The sequence below is a fragment of the Artibeus jamaicensis genome, unplaced genomic scaffold (assembly GCF_021234435.1).
Source record: "Artibeus jamaicensis isolate MK-2021 breed Jamaican fruit bat unplaced genomic scaffold, CSHL_Jam_final contig_588, whole genome shotgun sequence".
NCBI lineage: Eukaryota > Metazoa > Chordata > Mammalia > Chiroptera > Phyllostomidae > Artibeus > Artibeus jamaicensis.
The window spans coordinates 2440885-2456668 of record NW_026521895.1 but is presented as its reverse complement, the minus strand read 5'-3'; the positions used below and the strand labels follow the sequence as shown (position 1 = coordinate 2456668).

Sequence of the window (15784 nt, the reverse complement as noted above, 5' to 3'; positions counted from 1 at the left end):
TTAATTCATGTAAATTAGTTATATTTTTGGTTTACTGTTGTAGTATGTCTATGGGCTTCCTGGTTGAAGAGACTGCACCAGTTGTTTGGAGAGGCCTTATGGTAATGTCAGCCATTGAGAAACTGTTGAGGCAGGTAAGAATTGCATGAAGTGTCATTTTATTATTGGCACACTGTGGTTAATGCAGTTGCTGATTGAAGAGCTACTAAAATTTGCATTTAGGTTTCAGATGTTTTACAAAACAATCCAGTTGATAAACTGAATATATAACGAGTTATGTGTTGCCAAGTTTGCCTGTTCGTGATTTTATCTCTCCCATGACTTCTGATTATTAAAAATCCAGTGCCTTATTTTATATTGTTCTGTTGAGTCTGCAGTAAGATGGAGAAATCTATTTTATAAGTAATCTGCTTTCTTTAGATTTATGGTTAATTTCATTGTGGCCAATACGAGCTTTAAGGGCAATGTAGAAATTATTCAGATGTAGAAAAAGATTATATAAACTGTATTGCTTCAAAACAAAATAAAATTTTGTTTTACTCTGAGTACAGATGGCTATATATTTGTGTATATAGTATCTGTCCAATCTAATTTATCCTTAAGGAAGAGAACAGTTGATTGGATAAATCTAATCTAAAAGTCAGATGGTCTATATGTTATTTATAGGAATAAATTTTATTTTTTTCTTAGTAGCTGTAAGTTTATAGTTAACTATATTCTAGGAAAATACAATAGGTAATTTGAATTTTCTCCACCGATTTATAACAAAAACCTCCTGTTTATTCAGATTTTACTTTGGGTCAGCTACTATGCTGTAGGCTGACATTATCTAATCATAGATATTTCTACATATGTATTCATACATATGTAATTACTTCTAGTTGTGAATGTAGGTCAGATGAAATATGTCTTGAATTCTGAAACTTTTTGTTTTTCATTTGTAACATTTTGTCTTTCTTCTGTTTAAGTTCTAATAAATGGACTCTTCTCTCTCTGGTCACAGAATCATCCTATTTCCCTAGTGCATCTATTTAAGTGTCTTGGCTGCATCTCCTCAGTTCCCTGAGTAGGTTATTTCAGTTTTACTCAACAACACCTTTTCTTTGCCAATTCCTTGTTGACCTTAACGTTGATTTGTGTGGGTTAACTCAGCCTTTTTTTTTCTTTTCTGGAAATTCTAAGCCAATCTGTATTCAATTTATAGTTAGAGTCAAGGGATATTTGAAAACACCAAAAGGAAAATTCTGATTTTGTTGAGAATATTTTAAATAGGAATTTCCCCCCTCCTATCTTAGTGTTATGATTCTCCCCAGGAAGTGATTCGGAACTCCTCCCAGGCCTTGATCGATGGCAGCAGAAGGCGGAAACACTTCAGCTTTCCACAGTGATCAGACTTAGAGAGTCAAGTCTGTGTGAAGGGACACAGAGACCCAGGCCAAGCTTCCAGCTCAGGGATGCAGGGTTCCCATGTCCCCACAGCCTGTCCCCAGAAAGACGTGTACAAGTTCTTTTTTCTACCTCTAGGGCCCTTTTAAAAATCTCAGGGACCCTTTAAAGCTCAATTTCCAACAGGTGACAGAAGCATCCTTTTCAATGAGCCCTTGAGGTGGGGGAGAGAGAGCACGTATGTGTGTGCCCTCAGGAGAAGGCCAAAGGGAGTTTCCCACAGCCTGAGATTATACTTGATAGTACCAAATAGTTAGGTTGCAAAAAGGTTGTGCCTGAAGTTCAAACTTATATTAACACCTGCTTTTATAAATGAACAAAATGCCTTGAGTCTAGAGGTATAAGGATCGAAAATCTGAAGGAATGTTGTTGTTGTTATTATTATTAAATGTCAGTAAAGAGAGGATGGACAGGATCCCAATTCCACATTCTCGGCCAATGCCCTGCCATTACTTAGCCTCTTTTATCTGCTGTTCAATACTGTCAGAAAATATAGAATAATTGTGTTAATTACTAGTATTACAGAATTTTTGATTTCCCAGTTCAGTGATGGTCTCGACACTTAAGTCATCTGATTTCATTCATTATTTTTCTTAATATTTATCAGATTCTCAGCTTAAAATATGTAGAGGATTTGATAGTCTAGTAGAGGACCTATTGGAGATTTAACAATTTGGCTGTCTGAACCTAAATTGTATCAGAGTTACAGATTACTCTGATGAGTACTGAAGATACATATTTAGCAAACATACTAAGAAATTTCAGGATGAAAGATAGGATGAGAAAAGGGATCCGTAACTTATTTTATTGGGTTACTTAGAGGATACCTAAAGTATCCTCTAGGATATTAGGATATTAGGCTGCATATTTACCTCACACCCTTTTGTAAGGCCACTTCTATTATCTGTACATTTTAACACGAGCTGAAAAATTGATATTTTGGGGCTGTGCTATGACCATGCTGGTCACTTGAGCAGCTAATTGTGGAGTGTTTCATTTTTGTTAGGAAGCAGGTGAACATTTGGTAAGTTTAACATCATTTGTGAAAACTCAGTATATAGCTTTATAGGTGCTTTGTACAGCAGTGTATTGTAGAGGGGACAATGTTCTAGTAGTTTCTCTCATGTACTTTACCAGTTACTATTTTGGGAGGGAAAGAAAAATACTTGTGGTCAGCCTGCCATCTTGAACTGGACATTTGGCTTAAAAGTTTTTTTTGATCCCCCTTACAATATTTTATTGAGCTTATAAGTATAGGGCATGCACAGATCTTAGATGTACAGTTCAATGATTTTTGATAGGTGCATATTTTTTATGTAATCACACCCCCCAATCAAGACAGAGAACATTTCTGCTTCCCTAGAAAGTTTCCATGGGCACCCTGCTATTCAACCCCTCACCTATAGGCCATCGTGTTGTGCTTTTTATCACCATGAATGAGTTTTCCATGTTCTCATACTTTATATAAATGGAATCCTACAGGATATAACCTTTTGTATTGTGTTTTTTCTTAGCCTAATGCTTTTGGAAGTCATCCTTATTGTTGCTTATATCAGTAGTTGAGTCGTTTTTATTGCTGAATAATATTCCATTGCATGAATATAACCACATATTGTCTGTATATTCTTTTGTTGATGGACATTTGGGTAGTCTTCAGTTTTGGGCTGTTATGAATAATGCTGCCTTAAATACTTTTACACGTGTTCATAAGAGTTCCAGTTGCTTCACATCTTTGTCAACACAGTGGTGTAAAATAGTTATGGTTTTAATTTGTGCTTCCCTTATTATCGTGATATTGAGCCCCCTTTCATGTGCATATTAGATATTATTTAATCTTTTTTTTGTGGAGTGTGCGTTCAAGTCTCTTACTCGTTTTTTTATTGGCTCATTTTTCTTCTTGTAATTGAATTGCAAGTGTTTTGATACATTTTACCTAAGAGTTCACTGTCAGATATATGTATCAGGACATCTTCTTCCAGTCTGTGGCTTGCCTTTTGATGAGCTGAAGTTTTAAATTTTAATGAAATCCACTCTTTCAAAATTTTTTTTTTTACTTCTTATTGATTTTTGTATTCTCTCTAAAAATTCTTAGTGTGTTGTAAGGTTGTAAAGATACTCTCATGTTCTTTTCTCTCAGAGCTTTATAGTTCTGGCTTGTACATCTTGAATTAATTTTTGTATGTGAAGTAAGATAAGGGTCATGGTTAACATTTTTAAAAATATGTGGTATAATAGGAAATATACTTATTCTTTGTTTTGGGCTTATGGGACAAAACTCCTAAAGTCCTTTGAATTTCCTGGGTAGTGATAGAAGTGTCTTTTGTCAGGCATAAGGAGCCCCTTTTTGAGCATGCCTGAGTTCATGCCAGTGAGGGGACTTAGGGTGGGGCCCCTAGGCAGTCTCAGAATGGCACTGGTTACTGGAATGCCCAAGTGTTTAGAGGGTTGGAATGTCTAGTCCCACCCACTGATCTCTGGAAAGGGGGTGGTGGAGTAGGCTGCAGATTAAGCTTTGTAGAAACTCTTGAACAGCAACATTTGTTGAGCTTTCGGGTTGCATTTTTGGAGCTCTTCAACTGATTTCAATGTGTTAATGAGATTGGGAACACTGGTTTGCAGTTTAACAATGATGGGTTAGTGAGAATGGGGATTGAAAAAGGACAAGGAGATAACAGACATGAGGTAGCTATTTGTGATCCTTTAGTAGAACAGTGAGTGAAAAAAGTCAGATTACGGGGGTTTAAGAATGGATTTTATAGGAAGACCATGGAGGTAGAGGTATCCAAGAGATTCTGTTGATAAGATAAAGTAGGCCTTGCTGGGGAGTGTAGGGCTAGCGAAAAAGAAAAGAAAATAGGATGGAAGCTTAAGAATAAATGGTAGCAAATAAAATCCCTTTTCATTTGTTTTTCAAAAGGGATGGTTATACCTTTTCCAAGGTATAGGGTACAGTAAAGAGGGACTGAAGATTCTGGAAAATGAGAGGATTATTGAAAGAGGAATGTTATGAAAGAGTCAAAGGGAGTGGGTTAGTAGATGAGTTAGTTTTGGGAAGTAAGTATGTAGTTCCAGGTAGATGGAAAGAAGAGCAGGTTAGGGAACTTCATCAACCTAACACTAAAAAGAGGTTAACAAAAGTTATTAGTTGCTTGATTTTTCACAGTGGAAAAAGATAGTGAGTTTATTCAGTAGAGAAAATTTGGTTCATAATTTCTGTAGTCATAAAAATTATCTGGGGAGCTCGTTGAAAATTCAGATTTATAGCCTCCCCGTTCCACTCCCTCACTTGGATTTTCCTTCAGTGGGTCCAAGCAAAAGCCAGAGAGTTGACACATTTCATAGGTTATCCTAAGACACTACTAATGCTGCATGTTCGGAAATCAGGTTTAGGCATATGATGGTTCAGAGGCAGTGCTTTTAAACTGCTTTCAGAGGAAAAATAATAGTAAAAAGAAGATGGGGAGATGAATGATAGGGTCCCTGTGTGGCAGTAAGGACCTAATGGATGCTAGGTATCATGAACTTTTAGTTTTGGCAACTCTTAAGCAACTCTCTGACATGAGAGTCGATGTGGGCAAACCTGATATGGATCCAGGATTGGCATGACAGAAAGTCCAAAGGGGAAAAATATCTAGGACATTAATGCAGGAAACACTGAAGTCAAGGCTTGATTTCCAGAAAGACATGTAGTCAGAAGAGGCATCAGGAGACTGGGTAAAACTGGAGGAATCCAATAGTTGAAAATCACCTGTGATGAGGCAGAGGTGAGTAGTTGAGAGGGGAATAGGTAATGAAGTTACAGATAAATTGGATTTGTTAAGAAAGGAGGGACATTAAAAAAGTTTGGCTTTTTATTTTTTAATAAATGAAATTTGGAAAGAAGTATTACTAAAGAAAAACAATTTTATTAAAGTGAGAAATTTTTCTCTTAGTGAGAAAAATGTCAAGGATCAAGGTATCTCACTGTAGGATGGTAATAATGTTACCAGATGAAATACAGGATATACCTAGTTTAAGTATCAGATACACAGTGAATAATTTTTCATAGTAGGGGTATGCTCCAAATATCGTTCACACTAAAAAATTATTTGTTGTGTATATGATAATCAAAATTAGCTAAGTAAGCATCCTCTACTTTTATTTGCTAAATCTGGCAATCCTAAAAGGCAGGGGAAGGTGGGTAAGAGTCAGATGGGGAGAAAGTTAGTATGGTGGTGGAGTGGACCTGAGTTGTGTGACAATAAAAGTATGAAGTAATATCAAGGGAACATCATTTAGCCAAGAGTGGCAGGTATGAGTATTGAAATGAGATGAGCATTTGATTGGGAGTTGGGGCAAAGAATTATATTGAGATGGGGGAGCCCTACCACAGTCATTTTTGTAATTTAGCTAAGGGCAATGGTTTGTCAGCTTCTTTTTACCAACTACTTATGCAGCTTCTTCTGAAGGATAACTTATTTTCCTTAAGCAGTAGTATCGGGAATCTCATGGTTTCAGACTTGCCAAAATCTGGTAATTTATCTCATAATTTCATCCCATCTGTTTCCAACTTTATTTGCTAAAAGGAAGGGAAGACATTAATGAAAAAAGCATGAATGCATTTTGTGATGCATTATGAGAAAGCATGCAAGTCCATGAAAAGAGGAGAAAAACTTTATGATCAATTAGGAAAACTAGACAGATAAATGCTAGAATGTTATTTTGAGTACTGGATTTATTGGTATGTCTTCCTTTTTACTCTCCTGATTTTGAAACAGTTTAAAAAATATTTTATTTTGACTTTAAATAAAAAATGCGTGAACACCTGGTACATTTTTCTCAGTAAGTAATAGTTTACAATTTTTGTGATTTGTTAAGATTCCTGAGTAATATTTATTTTTTCTAAATTGTGCTCAACATAGGTGTAATTAATTTAACTCAAATGAGGAAGTCATGTTTTAGAATCTTCGAGTTTGAAAATATGGGATACTATGAAAAAAATCATTTCAGTTATTAGAAAAAGAGCTACAGAAAGGAAGGCTTCAAAGGTTGGTCTGGTGTCAGCACCTGCTGTGGTCACCATGCAAGCCCTGGAAACCAGGGATTTTGGCAGCACTTGCAGGGCTTTTACTTCAATCTCCAGGATCCCCAAATGTGAAGCAGATGCCAGTTTTCTTCTCCAGGGTTCCGATAATGGCATATAATGAGTTGGCTGTTTCCTAGCAACTAAAGAAGCAGTTTCACTGTAGCTGATCCTGCAGGAGGAATGAGACATTTTCCCTTGATAGTTTGTACTAGTGATTTCCCTGACAATGGAATTTCACTTGTGAATAAGGAATGTTCTCAGCCTTTGGTTTCCCAAAGAATTTTGCTTTTGAGTGTGGGCTAAGCTCTACTTAATCCTGTATAAAATGAAAAAACATTTTGACCCCCGCCCCCTAAGTACCCCATGGGAAGAGCCAAAGTAGTTGGATACATCATTTCTCATATGGTAAGTGATTATACCAGAAATTGTAATAGGTGTGTTTTTCCCATAGTTTAACAGGATGATTAACAATTAAATTATTTTCTGTATTTATTGTTTGAAGGAGGTGTATTAAATACTAGCTAATGTGTTGTAGACAAGTATATATACACAATTTTATTACTAGTACTATTTCAATATAAGGTCAACATAAAAACATATTTTCTAATTCATAACTCACTTGATTTCAGACAGTATTCTATACAAAAATTATTGTTACACCATTATCATTATGGTTCACTTTAAATTGTTGAAAAATTCAATGTTTCTCTTCTTTATTCATTTCAAAATTTTTATTGAACTTATTGGAATGACATTGGTTAACAAATGGTTATATAGGTTTCAGGTGTACAATTCCATAACATGTCGTCAGTGTATTATATTTTGTGTTCTACCCAAAGTCAAGTCCCCTTCTATCATCATTTATTACCACTTTACCCTCTTCTTACCTCTCCTACCTCCCTTTTCCTCTGGTCATCACCATACTGTTGTCTGTGTCTGTGAGTTCTGCTTTTCCTTCTCCTCCTCCTTTCTTTGCTTAGTCTTTTCAACTATTTCATCCAGCCCCACAGCTCCTCTCCCCTTTGACAGCTGTCAGTCTGTTCTCTATGAGTCTAATCTATTTTGTTAGATTTATTTTGTTCATTAGATTGCACATGTGAATGAAATCATGTAGTAGTTGTCTTTCTCTGACTGACTTATTTCACTTAGCATAGTACTCTCCAGGTAGATCCATGCTGTCACCAAAGGTAAGATTTCCTTCTTTTTTATGGCTGAGTAGTAGTCTATTATGTAAATGTACCACAGCTAATTTATCCCACTCATCAACTGATGGGCACTTGGGCTGCTTCTAGTTCTTAGCTGTTGTAAGAATGGCTACAACACAGCCATAATGCTGCAGTGACATAGGGGTGCATATGTTCTTTTGAATTACTGTTAGATTTCTTTGGATAAATTCCCATTAATGGAACTGCTGGATTATAAGGCAGTTTCATTTTTAATTTTTGAGGAAACTCCATACTCTTTTCTATAGTTGTGTTTTATAGTCCACATTCCCACCAACAGTGCATGAGGCTTCCCTTTCTCCACATCCTCGTCAATACTCCTTCATTTATTGATGACAGGTGTGAGGTGATATCTCACTATGGTTTTAATTTGAAATTTTTTTTAACTTTTTTTATTGATTATGCCATTACATTTGCTCTATTCCCCCCTCCATTCCCCTCCACCCTGCATACCCCTCCCCCACCATTTCCCCCTTTAGTTCATGAACACGTGTCTCAAATTCCTTAGATTCTGTATTTCCCCTACTATTCTTACCCTCCCCCCATCTATTTTCTATCTACTGTCTATGCTACTTATTCTCTGTACTTTCTCCCCCCTTCTCCTCCTCCCACTCCCCTGTTGCTAACCCTCCATGTGATCTTCATTTCTATGTTTCCACTCCTGATCTAGCTGTCCTTTTAGTTTGCTTTGTTTTAGGTGTGGTTGTTAATAACTGTGAGTTTGCTGTCCTTTCACTGTTCATCTTTTTTATCTTCTTTTTCTTAGGTAAGTCCCTTTAACATTTCATATAATAAGGGCCTGGTGATGATGAACTCCTTGAACTTGACCTCATTTGAGAAGCACTTTAGCTGCCCTTCCATTCTAAATGAAAGTTTTGCTGGGTAGAGCAATCTTGGTTGTAGTTCTTTGGTTTTCATGACTTGGAATACCTCTTTCCAGCCCCTTCTTGCCTGTAAGGTCTCTTTTGAGAAATCAGCTGACAGTCTGATGGGAACTCCTTTGTAGGTGACTGTCCCCTTAGCTCTTGCTGCTTCTAGGATTCTCTCCTTCATTTTAATCTTGGCTAATGTAATTATGATGTGCCTTGGTGTGTTCCTTCTTGAGTCCAACTTCTTTGGGACTCTCTGAGCTTCCTGGATTTCTTGGAAGTCTATTTCCTTTGCCATCTTGGGGAAATTCTCCTTTATTATTTGTTCAAATAAGTGTTCCAGTTGTGGCTGTGCCTTTCCCCCTTCTGGTACCCCTATAATTCGGATGTTGGAACGTTTAATGATGTCCTGGAGGTTCCTAAGCTTCTCCTCACTTTTCTGAATTCTTATTTCTTCATTCCTTTCTGTTTGATCATTTTTTTCTTCCTTCTGGTCCACTCCCTTGATTTGAGTCCCAATTTTCTTTCCATTACTATTGGCATCCTTTGTATCACCATTTATTTCAATTAGTTTAGCTTCCATATGTTTCTCTAATTTGTGACTAAAATCAACCAGTTCTGTAAGGATCTTGATAACCAGTGTTTTGAACTGTGCATCTGAAACACTGGCTATTTCTTCATCACTTAGGTCTATCGGTTCTGGGGCTCTGAGTTGTCCTAGAGCCATTTTTGGTCTATTCGTGCTGTTAAGTGAGCTGAGCGAAGCCTTGGTTGTTTACCAGGACGGGGAGACCCAGGTCGCTGGTTTGTGACGCTGTGTGTGGGGGCGTGGTCAGAGAGGGAGCAATGGTGGTCCTCTCCGCTAGCCCAGCTTGTTTATCCGATTGGAATTGTGCGAGCCTGCTGCTCCGCGCCGGCTTCCCTTCTCACTGGTTTCTCCGCACGTAGATGCGCGCGATCGAAGGACCGACCCGCTGTGCGCTCCGGCTGCCAGCTCGCTCGCGATCAACGCCCTCGGTTGCCTGCGCGCACCGAGCGCCGCGCACCGCCCCGGGAATTTTTTCTTGCTAACCTGCTCCGCTGCTGGCCTCGCTCCTCCTACAGGTCCAACTGAGTATCTAGTTGTCCTTTGGACTCCGTATTGTCGATTTTCCGTGTGGCTTGGTTGTGACTGCTGTTAAAAATAGTTGTTCTTAGATTTGGTTGTGCACAGAGGCGAAGTGTTTCCTCCACCTATGTCTCCATCTTGGCGGAAGTCCCTCGAATTTTTTTGATGATTAGTGATGTTGAACCACATATGTCCTCATTGGAAAACTGTCTATTCAGGTCCTTTGCCCATTTTTTGATTGGATTGTTTGTTTTTATAAGTGCTTTATAACTTTTGGGTATTGACTCCTTATCAGTTGTATCATTGGTGAATATGTTTTCCAGTAGGTTGGTTGTCTTTTGTTTTGTTGGTGCTTTCCTTTGCTATGCAAAAATTTTTTAGTTTTATGTAGTCCCATAGTTTTATGTTGTTACTTTCTTTTGTTTTCCTTTCTCAAGGAGATATATCAGAAAAATTATTGCCATGAGATTACTGCCTGTGTTTTCTTCTAGGATTTTATTGTTTTGAATCTTACATTTAAGTCTTTAATGCATTTTGAGTTTATTCTTGTATATGATGTAAGAAGATGGTCTGGTTTCATTTTTTTGCATGTATTTGTTGAATTTCTCCCAAACTATTTTTGAATAGACTATTTTTACCCTATTGTGTGTTCTTGACTCCTTTGTTGAATGTTAATTGACCATAAAGGTGTGGATCTATATCAGGTCTCTCTCTTCTGTTCCACTGATTATTTGTTTTTATGATAGTATCATGCTTTTTTAATTACTGTGGCCATATAATATAGTTTGATATCAGGTAGCATGATTCCTTCAACTCTGTTCTTCTTTTTCCAAGATTGCTGTGGCTATTCACGGTCTTTTGTGGTTCCATATAAACTTTTGGAATATTTATTCTAGTCATGTGAAATATGCTATCAGTAATATGGTATTGGTATATTGATAGGAATTGTGTTGAATCTATAGATTGCTTTGGGTAGTATGGACACTTTAATGATGTTAATTCTTCTGTCCATGAACATGGTGTATGCTTCCACTTGTATGTCTGTCCTTCAGTTTCTTCAGTGTTTTATAGTTTTTTGAGTATAGGTCATATACATCCTTGGTTAAATTTACTCCTAGGTATTTTATTGTTTTTTCTAATTGTAAATGGGATTTTCTTAGTTTCTCTTTATAATAATTCATTATTGGTGTATAAAAATGTGACGATTTCTGGATATTTATTTTGTATTCATCTTCTTTACTGAATTCATTTATCAGTTCTAGTAGTTTTTTTGGTGGAGTCTTTAGGTTTCTCTATATAGTAGCATGTCATCTGCAAATAATGACAGTTTTACTTCTTCCTTTTTTATTTGGATGCCTTTTCTTTCTTCTTCTCTCTGATTGCTGTGGCTAGGACTTCCAGTACTAAGAGGGGTGAAAGTGGACACCCCTGCCTTTAAATTTTATTTACTTATTTTTAGAGAGAGGGGAAGGGAAGGAGAAAGAGAGGGAGAGAAACTTCAATGTGTGGTTGCTTCTCACATGTCCCATACTGTGGACCTGGCCCGAGACCCAGACATGTGCCCTAACTGGGAATTGAACAGGCGAGCCTTTGGTTTGCAGGCCGGTGCTCAATCCACTGAGTCACACCAGCCAGGGCTGTTCCTGATCTTAAGGGAAACACTTTATTTTTCTCCATTGAGTATGATGTTGGCTGTGGGTTTGTCATATATGGCCTTTATTATGTTAAGGCATGTCTCCTCTATTCCCACTTTGCTGAGAATTCTTATCATAATGAGCACTGGATTTTATCAAATATATTTTCTGCATCTATGGATGTGCATCTGTTGCTGCTCTGATTGCGCGTTTCTGCTACCTTGTCTTCCAAATTGCTGATTTGATCCTCTGCTTCATCCAACATATTCTTTATTCCTTTTAGTATATTTTTCTTTTCAGATATTTTATTCTTTATTTCTGACTTTTTTAATGGGTCTTATGTCCTTTTTTATGCTTGCTGTGTTTTTGTTGAAGTTCTCACTAAGTTCCTTGAGCATCCTTATAACCATTTTTTTGAACTCTGTGTCTGGTAAAGTGCTTGTCTCCATTTTATTTAGCTCTCTTTCTGGAGATTTCTCCTGTTCTTCCATTGGGGTAGGTTTCTTTGTCTCTCATTTTTGGCTCCCTCTTTGTGTTAGTTTCTATGTATTAGGCAGATCTGTTATGACCTCCAGACTTGGTAGGGTGGCCTTATGTAATAGGTATCCTGTGGGACCCAATGGCACAGTCTCTTTGATCACCTGTGCAGGGTGCTCCAGGAATGCCCCTTGTGTGGGTTATGTGGTCCTTTCTGTTGTGATTGAGTCTTGTTTGATATTGACCCCTTTGTGTGTGGGGTCAAGCCTCAGGCTGGCTGACTGTGAGAATGGACCCTGATCACAGTGTGTCAGCTGCTGTGCAGTTGCCGATCACATGAAGAGAAATTTGCCTCAGCAGGATCTGGTGCTTGCTGAGAGCTCCCTTTGGATATGCTACTTGTGAAGTTAATTGGATTCTGCTCTGCTGTTTTCCACAGTTGGCCCCTGGGTATGTTATTTTAACGCATCTTTGGAGGGACTCTGGTGTCAGATGCTGCCTGTGACTGGCCCTGGGTAACCTGTTTTGATGTACAAAGTGATCCACAGTTTGTGGCTGTCCCCACTGGGTTTAGGTGTGTGTATAAGGACTAAGCTGTGCACTAAGGTTGGTTCCTACCTGTACCAAACCCAGGTGCAAGTAAGGAAAAGGCCCTAAGCACCCTGAGATCCTCTTCTGCCTTCTTCCACCTGCTGGAATACCTGTTGGGCTCAGTCACTGAAAGAGCCTCTGGTATTATTGGAGTTGCATGAAGTACGTCCTCATTGAGTCACCAGGTAGGGTTGTGTGTGTTTACCAGATTGATACATGTTTAAACTTGGTGTCAGTGCTAGGTCTGAGGCCATTCAGCAAAAGCCCCAGTGTATACCATGTCTAGCTTCTACCCACTGGGTGCCCGCACACCTTTGGGGCGGGGTTCAGGGAGTCTTCAGATGAGACCAGCAGAGTTTATTAGGCCCAAACAGAACAAGACTTGGTGTTTTGCAGGGAGGGCTCTGCTCTGGTCAGGTTTGTGAGGGAAAAATGACCCCGTCATAGAGCCTCACATCCCATGTTACCCTGTATTCTGCCAGGACCTCTTCTTGGAGAGCCCAGTACCAGCAGAGCAGGGCCACGGGAGGGTGCAGGGTGGGGCAAGTGGATTTCACATGAGGCAGAGGAACAGTTCAGGCTTGTGGGAAGGTGGGGTGAATGGTCCTCGCCTCTGTGCCACACAGCTTAGTCAGTGACACCCCCTGGGACTGGCCAGACCTCCACATCTGATCCCAGGCAGGTGACTCCTCCACAGGGCGTGAGCTCTGCAGGGTGGAGCCATAGAAAATCCAGAGGATGGGGCTATTGCATTCTCCTAGGCTTCTGCTGTAAGGAGGGGAGAGCTCTTTCCTAGAAAGATGGAGTATTTGGTGTGAGAGAGGGATTCAGCACAGGGACCCTGGTGGCTGTCCCTTCAGCTCTCTCTCTTAAGCCATAAATTCTAGTCTCTTCTCATATGACTCTCATCCACTCTGTCCTCCCACTGCCGGATCCTGGGAGAGTGGTTGTGATGAGATTTGGTGTTCTGACCCTTAAAGAGGATGCGTGTGTCTGTAGCAGATTCCTGTCTCTGTCTGGCAGACAGAATCCCTGCTGATTTTTACAACCAAATGTTGTGTGGGAGCTTCTTCCGAGCTCTGGGCTGGGGTAGGCTGGCATGAGTTTGAGAACCCACACTTCTCAGGGTGAACTTTTGCAGCTGAGATATCCCTCCAGATTCTCAGCCTTCTGTGGGAGTGGGGCCAGCACTTTTGCATGTTTGGTCTCTCCGCCAGTTTTGATGTGACTTCTGTAAATCCTTGATTATAAGACTTCTGTTCAGCTAGTTTCAGTTGATAATTCAGATTGATTTTTAAAAAAATTTTTTTATTGATTATGCTGTTACAGTTGTTCTATTCCCCCTTTCATTCCCCTCTACCCTACCCCCTTATCCCTCCACCATTACCCCCCCTTTAGTTTATGTCCATGTGCCTGAAGTTCTTTAGAGTCTATATTTCCCATGCTATTCTTGCCCCCCTTCTATTTTCTGTCTACTGTCTATGCTACTTATTTTCTGTACCTTCTCCCCCCTTCTCCTCCTCCCACTCCCCTGTTGCTAACCCTCCTTAGATCTTCATTTCTATGTTTCCACTCCTGATCTAGCTGTCCTTTTAGTTTGCTTTCGTTTTAGGTGTGGTTGTTAATAACTGTGAGTTTGTTGTCCTTTCACTGTTCATGTTTCTTTAACTTCTTTTTCGTAGATAAGTCCCTTTAACATTTCTTTATTTTCATTGTAATTCCAGTTTGGCCCTGGGAGGAGGTGAGTGTAACTTCCTCGTATTCCACTGCCATCTTGGATCTGTCTTTAAATATTAGTAGTTTTAAGGCATCTACACTCAACTGAATCATATCTAAATCCTTACCTGGCAGACATGCTAGATCTGGAGATCTTCTGACTCTAAAGATATATGGTGGCATGATAAAATTACTTCAAATGACCTTCTTTTAGTCATTTATCATTTCAACAGTTTCTAACCATTTTTCTTCCTTTGATATTATATAACTAATATAAATTGTCTTCTTCATCCAGATTTATAGTATGATATATTAAGTCTCGGAAGTTCCAGACACTTAGGCAAAGAGATAAAATATTAAATGATGTTCTTAAGATAATTAAGTTAGCCATCTCTAAATATACCAAAGAAATTTATTGCCTTGCACGGAAAATGCTCACAGACTATGCATTAACAGTGGATGAAGTTATTGAGTGTCTTCATTGTCAGTTTTGGGCAAACTGATCTTACTCATTTCTCTCTATGATTTTCGTATCATCAGGTGCTTAGCAGGTCTGATATTTAAATACACTTTGTTAGACCTTCGTGAAGCAGTAACAAATGAAGAACACTAGTTAATTCAGTTGGACAGGACAGTGGTCTTTCAGGCACCTAAGACATGATTTTCTTAAAGACTCTTTAATCATGAAGCCAAATTTCCATATGCAAGGGTGACCCTTGCAAAATACACAGGAAGTTATTTATTTATTTATTTATTCATTCATTTATTTCCTTATTATTATTATTAATTTTTTATATTTTATTTAGCTTTAGAGGGGAAGGGAAGGAGAGAGGGAGAGAATATCAATGTATGGTTGCCTCTCGTGTGTCCCCTGCTGGGAACTGGCCTTCAACCCAGGCATGTGCCCTGACTGGGAATCGAACTGTGATCCTGTGGTTTGCAGGCCTGCACTCTATCCACTGAGCCACACCAGCCAGAGCGGAATTTATGTATAAACAATTGTGTATTTATTCTTACACGTTTGAATTTCAGTCACCTTCAACATACTCTGCATTTGATGCAATACACATATAGAGACCTCTTTCCCATTGTTCAAAACAGTTTTGTACTCATTGATTTTGATGCTGTTTAGTGCTTCTGCCATTTTTTGTTTCACCTCTTCTACATCAGTGAAACGTTTCCCTTTGAGAACTTTTTTTCACCCAGGGAACCAAAAAAAGTCACTTGGGATAAAATTGGGTGAATAGGGAGGGTGGGACATGGGGGTCATGCCATTTTTGGTCAAAAACTGCTGAACACTTAGCATGGTGTGGGCAGGTGCGCTTGTAATCACCCATCATGAAATGGGCAAAGGTGTTGAAAGAGTCTTCAAAAAAAATTTACTGAAGCCAAACACAGCTTCTCACAACAATGCCAGCAGTACACTGATATAGATGGTTTCTAGAACACTCACCTAGTGGGGGAAGCCTGTACTACAGGCCTTTGTGGGGGGGGGGGGTCGCTCCTCATATAGTTTATAGAGAAGTGAAAATATGAATATGTTAACTTTTTTGTTTCAATCAAGAATAATAATTTACCATTTTACATCTGTCTTTTTTTCATCTTTACAACTGTGGTAATAGAATTAAGGATTATTTCCTTAAGGAATTTTTTTT

At 38.7% G+C, this 15784-nt stretch overlaps 1 protein-coding gene across 2 annotated transcripts in view; it reads left to right on the top strand.

The window, feature by feature from the left end:
• NUBPL (NUBP iron-sulfur cluster assembly factor, mitochondrial) overlaps positions 1-15784 on the top strand; it is a 251132-nt gene that overhangs the window by 100748 nt on the left and 134600 nt on the right. For both annotated transcript variants that reach the window (XM_037161628.2, XM_037161627.2), the window contains exon 6: positions 44-134. In XM_037161628.2, coding sequence (XP_037017523.1) covers positions 44-134 — 91 coding nt within the window. The remainder of the gene's footprint in view (positions 1-43; positions 135-15784) is intronic.